At 39.9% G+C, this 11798-nt stretch overlaps 1 protein-coding gene across 1 annotated transcript in view; it reads left to right on the top strand.

The window, feature by feature from the left end:
• Window positions 1-7898: 7898 nt before the first annotated feature.
• The window catches only part of hpse2 (heparanase 2), a 67267-nt gene continuing 63367 nt past the window's right edge, over window positions 7899-11798 (top strand). The window contains exon 1 of the mRNA XM_055889902.1: window positions 7899-10506. Within this exon, the coding sequence (XP_055745877.1) occupies window positions 10355-10506 (152 nt within the window). The 5' untranslated portion in view covers window positions 7899-10354. The remainder of the gene's footprint in view (window positions 10507-11798) is intronic.

Below are 11798 nucleotides of genomic sequence, written 5' to 3'. Positions count from 1 at the left end.
GACACAGAGACAGACACAGACACACAGACACACAGACACACAGACACACAGACACACAGACACAGAGACAGACACAGAGACAGAGACAGACACAGAGACAGACACAGAGACAGACACAGACACACGGACACAGACACACAGACACACAGACACAGACACACAGACACACAGACACAGACACACAGACACACAGACACAGACACACAGACACACAGACACAGACACACAGACACACAGACACAGACACACAGACACACAGACACAGACACACACACAGACACACAGACACACAGACACACAGACACACAGACACACAGACACAGAGACAGACACAGAGACAGAGACAGACACACAGACACACAGACACAGACACACAGACACACAGACACAGACACACAGACACAGACACAGACACAGACACACAGACACACAGACACAGACACACAGACACACAGACACAGACACACAGACACACAGACACAGACACACAGACACACAGACACAGACACACACACAGACACACAGACACACAGACACACAGACACACAGACACACAGACACAGACACAGACACACAGACACAGACACACAGACACACAGACACACACACACAGACACAGACACACAGACACAGACACAGACACAGACACAGACACACAGACACAGACACAGACACACAGACACAGACACAGACACAGACACAGACACACAGACACACAGACAGACACAGACACAGACACACAGACACACAGACACACAGACACACAGACACACAGACACACAGACACACAGACACAGACACACAGACACAGACACACAGACACAGACACACAGACACAGACACACAGACACAGACACACAGACACAGACACAGACACAGACAGACACAGACAGACACAGACAGACACAGACAGACACAGACAGACACAGACAGACACAGACAGACACAGACAGACACAGACAGACACAGACAGACACAGACACAGACACAGACACAGACACACACACACACACACACACACACACACACACACACACACACACACACACACACACACACACACACACACACACACACACACACACACACACACACACACACACACACACAGTGTGCTGAGCAGATATGGCTATAAAAAAAGATCTGGACTGAAGCGTCCAGAAGAACCAACCAATCTCTAAACAACACATAAACACTCCCATGGGCGTTGTACAGGCCTGATCAGAAGTATGCTTGGAATTATCAGCCAGTTAATTGTCAAACGTTCAATTAGTCTAGCCTGTCTAGGATCAGCGTGGCGCTAGAGGCACCCCCCCCCCCCCCACTGAAAAACCAGTGCCGCGAAATTCAAAAAATATATATTTTTTAAATATTTCACTTTCACACATTAAAGTCCAATACAGCTAATGAAAGACACAGATCTTGTGAATCCAGTCAACATGTCCGATTTTTAAAATGTTTTACAGGGAAGACACAATATGTAAAGATGTACATCTATTACCTAAAAATACATTAGCATAATCCACCATCATTTTATTTGTCCACCAACACCAGTAGCCATCACCAATTCGGCTAAACTAAGATATTTATAGCCCCTAACCAACAAAAAAACTCATTAGATGACAGTCTGATAACATATTTATGGTATGGGATAGGTTTTGTTAGAAAAAAGTGCATATTTCAGGTAGATGGCATAGGTTACAATTGCACCCACCGTCACAAATGGAATAGAAAAACTACTTAGAGCAACGTGTTTACCTACTTACTAATCATCAAACATTTCGTAAAAATACACAGCATACACGAATCGAAAGACACAGATCCTGTGAATACAGACAATATTTCAGATTTTCTAAGTGTCTTACAGCGAAAACACAATAAATCGTTATATTAGCATAGCACATACCACATAGCAGCCCAGCATTGATTCTAGCCAAAGTGAGCGATAAAAGTCAACATCGCCAAAAGATATTAATTTTTTCACTAACCTTCTCAGAATTCTTCAGATGACACTCCTGTAACATCATATTACACAATGCATATAGAGTTTGATCGAAAACGTTCATATTTAGCCACCAAAATCATGGTTAGACAATGTGAAATGTAACTCAGCTGGTCATAATATGTCCTTGCGCCACTTAGACAGTGATCTACTCTTATACATAAATACTCATAAACGTGACTAAAAAATATAGGGTGGACAGGGATTGATAGACAATTTAATTCTTAATACAATTGCGGAATAACATTTTTTAATTTATCCTTACTTTTCAATACAGTTTGCGCCTAGCGAAGCTACGTCATAAAACATGGCGTCCTAAGCCACTAAAATGTTTCGACAGAAACACGATTTATCATAATAAAAATGTCCTACCTTGAGCTGTTCTTCCATCAGTATCTTGGGCAAAGGATCCTTTCTTGGGAGAAATCGTCTTTTGGTGGAAAGCTGTCCTCTTGCCATGTCGAAATGCCAACTGCGTTCGGGATGAACTGAAAAGCGTGCCCAACTATTCACATCGTTTCAAAAAGAAATGTCCCAAAATCGCACTAAACGGATATAAATTGCTATAAAACGCTTTAAATTAACTACCTTATGATGTTTTTAACTCCTATAACGAGTGAAAAGATGACCGGAGAAATATAACAGGCTAAACTAACGCTTGGAACAGGTGCGCGCCGGTGTCCTCTAGGCTCATGACGCAGCTCCAAAAGAATGACTAGCTTCAGGGTTTTTTCATTTGTAGGGCCTGTGAACGCGCAATCGACCCCATTGGAATCGTCATCACGTAAAGGCATCCAGGGGAAGACGTAAGAAGTGTCCGTATAGTCATAGCAAAATCAGTGCCCTTTTAACTGACTTCAGAACAGTGGCCAACATTTCTGAAATCTGAATCCATGTCAGGGAAATTGCTGTAGAATGGGCTCTGTTCCACTTAGAGACAAAATTTCAACTCCTATAGAAACTATAGACTGTTTTCTATCCAATAATAATAATAATATGCATATTGTACGATCAAGGATTTTGTGGGAAGCCGTTTCAAAAATTACCAAATTAGCATAAATAGTCTAAACAGCGCCCCCATCCCCAACAGGCTAGAGAAGAGAAAAAATACTGGCGAGGTGGACTGTAGCATTGTAGTAACAAAGTATTGTAGTATTGCAGTTTCATAGTACTGTAGTATTGTAGTAACATGGTACTGTAGTAATGTAGTAACATAGTACTGTAGCATCGTGGTAACATAGTACCGCAGTATTGTAGTAAAATAGTATTGTGGCATTGTTGTGCCATAGTACTGTAGCATTGTAGTACCATAGCAGTGTAGTAGTGTAGTGCCATAGTAGTGCAGTACCATAGCACGGTAGTATTGTGGTACCATCATGCTGTAGTATTGTAGTAACATAGTACTGTGGTATTGTATCAACATAGTACTGTGGCATTCTAGTACCATAGTAATGTAGTATTGCAGTAACATAGTATTGTAGTATTGTAGCAACATAGCACTGTAGTATTGTAGTACCATAGTATTGTAGTATTGTACGCACCATAGTACTGTAGTATTATGGCAACATAGTCCCATTGCATTGTAGTATTGTGGTAACATAGTACTGAAGTATTGTAGTACCCCAGTACTGTAGTATTGTAGTACCGTGGTACTGTAGTATTGTGGTACCATAGTGCTGTTGCATTGTAGTAACATAGTACTGTAGCATTATGGCAACATAGTCCCATTGTATTGTAGTATTGTGGTAACATAGTACTGAAGTATTGTAGTACCGTGGTAGTGTAGTATTGTGGTACCATAGTGCTGTAGCATTGTAGTAACATAGCCCCATTGTACTGTAGCAATGTGGTACCACAGTGCTGTAGTATTGTAGTACCATAGTACTGCAGTATTGTAGTAACATAGTAGCGTAGTAACTTAGTACTGTGGTATTGTAGTAACATAGTCCCATTGCACTGTAGTGTTGTGATGCCATAGTACTGTAGTAACATAATGGTGGTACTGGTGTACTGTAGTATTGTAGTAACATAGTCCCATTGCACCGTAGTACCATATAACCACAGTAACATAGTACCGTAGTACTGTAGTATTGTAGTACCGGTACCGTAGTACTGTAGTACTGTGGTGCTATAGTACTGTAGTAGATTTGAATCATAGTGCTGTTGTATTGCAGTACTATAGTACTTTAGTAACATAGTTCCATAGTACTGTGGTATTATAGTACCTTAGTACTGTAGTAACACAGTACAGTAGTGCTGTAGTATTGTAGTACAATAGTAATGTAGTACACTAGTAATGTGGTAACATAGTGCCATAGTACTGTAGTATTGTGACACCATAGTACTGTAGTGATATAGTACCGGTGTACTGTAGTATTGCAGTACTATGGTACAGTAGTAACATAGTACTGCAGTATTTTGTACCATAGTACTGTGGTAACATAGTACCATAGTACTGTGGTTTTGTAGTACCATAGTACTGTAGTACCATAGTACTGTAGTACTGTGGTATTGTAGTACCATAGTACAGTATGTTTTGTAGTACCATAGTACTGTAGTGACATATTACTGTAGGACTTTAGTATTGTAGTACCCTTTTACTGTAGTTAAAACAGTACCATAGCACTGTAGTACTGTAGTACTGGTATTGTATTACCATAGTAACACAGTACTGTAGTACTGTAGTAACACAGTACTGTGGCATTGTAGTACCACAGTAACATAGTACTGTCATATTGTAGTACCTCAGTCACATAGTACTGTAGTACCATAGTAACACAGGGCTATAGTATTGTAGTAGCTTAGTAGCATAGTACTCTTGTACTGTTGTAAAATAGTAACATAGCACTGTAGTACCATAGTAACTTAGTACTGTAGTATCATAGTACGGTGGTATTGTAGGACTGTAGTATTGTAGTGGTTTAGTACCATAGTACTGTAGTATTGTAGCACCATACTAATGTAGTATTGTAGCACCATAGTAACACAGTACTATAGTACTGTAGTATAATAGAAACTAAGTACTGTCGTATGGAGTACCATAGTAATGTAGTATTGTAGCACCATAGTAACACAGTACTATAGTACTGTAGTATAATAGAAACTAAGTACTGTCGTATGGAGTACCATAGTAGTGTAGTACTGTAGCACCAAAGAGTGTGCAAAGCTGTCATCAAGGCAAAGGTGGCTATGAAACATCTCACATAGAAACTTGTTTTTGATTTGTTTAACACTTTTTTGGTTACTACATGATTCCATGTGTGTTATTTCATAGTTTTAATGTCTTCACTATTATTCTACAATGTAGAGAATAGTTTAAAGTAAGAAAAACCCTTGAATGAGTAGGTGTGTCCAAACTGTTGACATGTACTGTAGGTATGTTATCATTACCCATTGTGTTATTATTTCAAAATATTTTTTATATTTTCTCTCTGCATTGTAAGTAAGCATTTCACTTTTAGTCTACACCTGTGGTTTACGAAGCTTGTGACGAATACAATTTGATTTGATTGATTTGAGACAATGAGTGAGGCTTAGATTGACAGGGTTAAAGGTTAAAACTAGGAACAGGAGTTTTTCTGGACGGGTCACTTAGTTTTGATGAATAATTACATTTGTGATAGGTTTGTAGCTACATGTATTTCCATAGTCCAAAATCTATCTAGCCGTCTAATGTGAAGTTCCCACCACGTTGGTTACTATCCTATAATAGTAGGGGTTAAGCGCAGATTTTTTAGAAAGGGCACAGTTGTTTTAGACAGGCCTCAGACATACTTATTATACTGGAATATAAATGTCCCAAATGTGTTTTCAATGTTTCTACATCATTATTTGTAGTATAGTTAGCCCGGGCACAGTATGACTGAATGTTACCTTGACTGTTTAGAAAAGAAACACAGTTACAACTGCGTCTGGTTTGCTCCCAGCCAGGTCTTTAGACAAACTGTACAACTTTGCCGAGTGTGCTGGTCTGCATCTGGTCCTGGGGTTCAACGCCCTGCAGAGAAACCCTGACTCCTCCTGGAACTCCTCCTCAGCACTCAGCCTCCTCAAATACAGCGCCGGGAAGAAATACAACATCTCCTGGGAACTGGGCAACGGTCAGTATCTACTACACGACACTATATACTGCATTTAATATATTGTACAATGTATGCTATTTAATACAGCAGAATTGTAAAGCATTGGACAACACTGTACCTGAAGGGGTATACGCATCCAAACACCTTTCTGAAACCATTCCAAACACCTTTCTGAAACCATTTCAAACACCTTTCTGAAACCATTTCAAACACCTTTCTGAAACCATTTCAAACACCTTTCTGAAACCATTCCAAACACCTTTCTGAAACCATTTCAAACACCTTTCTGAAACCATTTCAAACACCTTTCTGAAACCATTTCAAACACCTTTCTGAAACCATTTCAAACACCTTTCTGAAACCATTTCAAACACCTTTCTGAAACCATTTCAAACACCTTTCTGAAACCATTTCAAACACCTTTCTGAAACCATTTCAAACACCTTTCTGAAACCATTTCAAACACCTTTCTGAAACCATTTCAAACACCTTTCTGAAACCATTTCAAACACCTTTCTGAAACCATTCCAAACACCTTTCTGAAACCATTTCAAACACCTTTCTGAAACCATTCCAAACACCTTTCTGAAACCATTTCAAACACCTTTCTGAAACCATTCCAAACACCTTTCTGAAACCATTTCAAACACCTTTCTGAAACCATTCCAAACACCTTTCTGAAACCATTCCAAACACCTTTCTGAAACCATTTCAAACACCTTTCTGAAACCATTTCAAACAACTTTCTGAAACCATTCCAAACACCTTTCTGAAACCATTTCAAACACCTTTCTGAAACCATTTCAAACACCTTTCTGAAACCATTTCAAACAACTTTCTGAAATCATTTCAAACACCTTTCTGAAACCATTTCAAACACCTTTCTGAAACCATTTCAAACACCTTTCTGAAACCATTTCAAACACCTTTCTGAAACCATTCCAAACACCTTTCTGAAACCATTCCAAACACCTTTCTGAAACCATTCCAAACACCTTTCTGAAACCATTTCAAACACCTTTCTGAAACCATTTCAAACACCTTTCTGAAACCATTTCAAACACCTTTCTGAAACCATTCCAAACACCTTTCTGAAACCATTTCAAACACCTTTCTGAAACCATTCCAAACACCTTTCTGAAACCATTTCAAACACCTTTCTGAAACCATTTCAAACACCTTTCTGAAACCATTTCAAACACCTTTCTGAAACCATTTCAAACACCTTTCTGAAACCATTCCAAACACCTTTCTGAAATCATTTCAAACACCTTTCTGAAACCATTCCAAACACCTTTCTGAAACCATTTCAAACACCTTTCTGAAACCATTTCAAACACCTTTCTGAAACCATTTCAAACACCTATCTGAAACCATTTCAAACACCTTTCTGAAACCATTTCAAACACCTTTCTGAAACCATTTCAAACACCTTTCTGAAACCATTTCAAACACCTTTCTGAAACCATTTCAAACACCTTTCTGAAACCATTCCAAACACCTTTCTGAAACCATTTCAAACACCTTTCTGAAACCATTTCAAACACCTTTCTGAAACCATTTCAAACACCTTTCTGAAACCATTCCAAACACCTTTCTGAAACCATTTCAAACACCTTTCTGAAACCATTCCAAACACCTTTCTGAAACCATTTCAAACACCTTTCTGAAACCATTTCAAACACCTTTCTGAAACCATTTCAAACACCTTTCTGAAACCATTTCAAACACCTTTCTGAAACCATTTCAAACACCTTTCTGAAACCATTTCAAACACCTTTCTGAAACCATTCCAAACACCTTTCTGAAACCATTTCAAACAACTTTCTGAAACCATTTCAAACACTTTTCTGAAACCATTTCAAACACCTCTCTGAAACCATTCCAAACACCTTTCTGAAAGTTGTGGTATCATTCAAAACAACCTATATAACACATTTATTCAACATAATTCATAACGAGTTTTCACACAAAAACATAGATTTATTTATCCATTGTACACAGAAATGTGTATTTCCAGCCACATCAAATAAAATGAAATGTTATTGGTCACATGCACATGGTTAGCAGATGTTAATGCGAGTGTAGCGAAATGTTTGTGCTTCTAGTTCCGACAGTGCAGTAATATCTAACAAATAATCTAACAATTCCCAACAACTACCTAATACACACAAATCTAACAACTAATCTAACAATCCCCCAACAACTACCTAATACACACAAATCTAACAACCAATCTAACAATCCCCCAACAACTACCTAATACACACAAATCTAAAAGGGTGGATGAGAATATGTACATATAAGTATATGGATGAGCGATGGCCGAGCGGCATAGGCAAGGGGCAGTAGATGGTATAAAATACAATATATACATCTGATATGAGTAATGTAAGATATGTAAACATTATTAAAGTGGCATTATTTAAAGTGGCATTGTTTAAAGTGACATTGTTTAAAGTGACTAGTGATCCATTTATTAAAATGTCCAGTGATTTGGGTCTCAATGTGGGCAGCAGCCTCTCTGAGTTAGTGACTGCTGTTTAGCAGTCTGATGGCCTTGAGATAGAAGCTGTTTCTCAATCTCTCGGTCCCAGCTTTGCTGCACCTGTACTGACCTCACCTTCTGGATGTCAGTACAGGTTTCACTTTCATGATAACAAAACAAAATAAGTACTGGTGCTGGCCAAAGCCTTGAGAGGGCATGCACATGTGTAAGTTTTGACTCTGAGTCATGATTGAAAGGAAGCCTTTCAAAGAGTGAAGAGAGAGTGAAGAGAGAGTGAAGAGAGAGTGAAGAGAGAGTGAAGAGAGAGTGAAGAGAGAGTGAAGAGAGAGTGAAGAGAGAGTGAAGAGAGAGTAAAGAGAGAGTGAAGAGAGAGTGAAGAGAGAGTGAAGAGAGAGTGAAGAGAGAGAGAGAGAGAGAGAGAGAGAGAGAGAGAGAGAGAGAGAGAGAGAGAGATGAATATTTAAGCATGATGAAGGATGGAGTGGTTTTAAAAAGGAGAAGTAAACAGCTGATGCCTTTCTATGTGGTGCAGTCGACCCTTGCCAAAATGACAGATACAAGCACTCTCGCCAGAAGGTAAAAGCTATAGAGGGCAATGTGGGATTGGCCTTAGCTGGTGTGATCTTTATTTCTCTCCAACACTCTTGTGTTGGACAGCGTTAGAATGACACGCTGTGTCTCGCTGTAATACTATCATGAGTTTAGTTCTGGAGGTAGAACTGAGCGATTTCCCCTTAGATAGACCAGCTGCAACCTCAACATTGGCTATATTATAAAAAAGTAGCGTTTTGGTCTTAATTTAAGGTTAGGGTTAGGCATTAGGTATAGCAGTGTGGTTAAGGTTAGGGTTAGGCATTAGGTATAGCAGTGTGGTTAAGGTTAGGGTTAGGCATTAGGGATAGCAGTGTGGTTAAGGTTAGGGTTAGGCATTAGGTATAGCAGTGTGGTTAAGGTTAGGGTTAGGCATTAGGTATAGCAGTGTGGTTAAGGTTAGGGTTAGGCATTAGGTTAGGGTTAGGCATTAGGTTAGGGTTAGGCATTAGGGTTAGCAGTGTGGTTAAGGTTAGGGTTAGGCATTAGGTTAGGGTTAGGCATTAGGGTTAGCAGTGTGGTTAAGGTTAGGGTCAGGCATTAGGTTAGGGTTAGGCATTAGGGTTAGCAGTGTGGTTAAGGTTAGGGTTAGGCATTAGGTTAGGGTTAGGCATTATGTTAGCAGTGTGGTTAGGGTTAGGCATTAGGTTAGGGTTAGGCATTAGGTTAGGGTTAGGCATTAGGTTAGCAGTGTGGTTAAGGTTAGGGTTAGGCATTAGGTTAGGGTTAGGCATTTGGTTAGAGTTAAGGCATTAGGTTAGAGTTAAGGCATTAGGTTAGGGTTAGGCATTAGGTTAGAGTTAGGCATTAGGTTAGGGTTAGGCATTAGGTTAGGGTTAGGCATTAGGTTAGAGTTAGGCATTAGGTTAGGGTTAAGGCATTAGGTTAGGGTTAGGCATTAGGTTAGAGTTAGGCATTAGGTTAGGGTTAAGGCATTAGGTTAGGGTTAGGCATTAGGTTAGGGTTAGGCATTAGGTTAGGGTTAAGGCATTAAGTTAGGGTTAGGCATTAGGTTAGGGTTAGGCATTAGGTTAGGGTTAGGCATTAGGTTAGGGTTAAGGCATTAGGTTAGGGTTAGGCATTAGGTTAGGGTTAGGCATTAGGTTAGGTCCATCTCCATCTCTCTCCATCTCTCTCCATCTCTCTCCAGAGCCTAATGGCTACCGAAGCATGGTGGGTCAGACAGTGAACAGTACCCAGCTAGCCAAGGACTACACCCTGCTGAGGACACTACTGCAGTCTGTACGCTACTACAGCCAAGCACACCTCTACGGCCCTAACGCTGGGCCACCACGCAAGAACGCCATTCTGCTGCTCGACGGGTGAGTCGCCTCACTGACGCCGTTTCCATTAGAGATGCATTATGGATTGTCAATATAGTCAACAACGTCCTAAACTATAGTATAGAAACATATTTTGGAAATACGGTTTAAACAGTACACACACAGGCCCAGTGTTAATGTAAAGGTCTCCAGTCTGGTGGTCCCAGGTCCTGGTCTAGTTAAATAGTCTGTCAGCTGAATAGAGTGTCAGTGGATTGATAAGGTGGCCGAGTGATTTCCCACCTGTCCTCTCCTCTCTCTCCTCTCTTCTCTCCTCTCTCTCTCAGACCAGAGGATCTTTGTCTAGACCTCTCTTAGATCCACTACTGGGACTTGCTATAAACAGGGGATTTGTTATATATTACATGGTGGATTTTTTCCACTGCGCAAAGATTGGATTTGTTAGACCAGTATTCTAGAGCAGGGGTTCCCAAACTTTTTCCCTCTGCCCCCCCCCCCCCCCTGCGCGCACGCACCCCTCTTGTTGGTGGAGAGAATGTTGCAGGTTTAAAGCTCATTTCCTGCTATTCTTCAAATTGTATCGTTGGGTGCAAAGAAAATTTTGCTTTTTTTAATGTTCTTGCAATTCTATATATTTTGCCATGTCTAATGTGTATTCATGTGACGACAAAATTACAACATCTATGGGGGAAAAAAACGGAAAAAAAATGTTAGCTGACGTGGTCTAGTTAAACTGAACATTTCTGGCATGTTATAAATATCTCTCTAAGGTTTGTAATGACTAAGGAGAACTGATGATGCACCACCCAATTTCTACATTGCACCTTGTGCATTCTACTATTACAACTTTCAAGAGTAATTTTAAAGCCGGACTGAGTTCATAAAAATGACAAAATCAAAGTATATAGCAGGGGTCAGCAACAGCAACGAGGGTCAAAACCGTTTTTAGTCCAAAGAAATTCAGGAATTCAGCAAAACAATTGTTTCATTTAGGAAAACTGTTCCCAAGTCTTTCCACAAATTAAAAAAGGAGGTGATCATGTCTGAATGTAACCAAGGTAGGAAATTATTGTTATTTTGAAATATAGTCTATTTTGGGGTTTAGTTGATGAGTTTGATTTTCAGAAAGATTGAGCCAAAACATTATGCTCTAGAACAATGGTTCCCAAACTGTGGGGCGTGCAGATGTTGGCAGGGGGGTTGTTGTGACCCCCCTGCCCTTCCTGCCAACCCTGCACGCCCCACAGTTTGGGAACCATTGTTCTAGAGCAAAGCTGTAGGATGATTATGCAATCAGGGCAGCTAAAATAGATCTGTTTGATGTAAATCTT

This window comes from Salvelinus fontinalis, chromosome 30, assembly GCF_029448725.1.
Source record: "Salvelinus fontinalis isolate EN_2023a chromosome 30, ASM2944872v1, whole genome shotgun sequence".
NCBI lineage: Eukaryota > Metazoa > Chordata > Actinopteri > Salmoniformes > Salmonidae > Salvelinus > Salvelinus fontinalis.
Note: the sequence above shows the minus strand (reverse complement) of the source record. Positions and strands in the feature narration are given on the sequence as shown.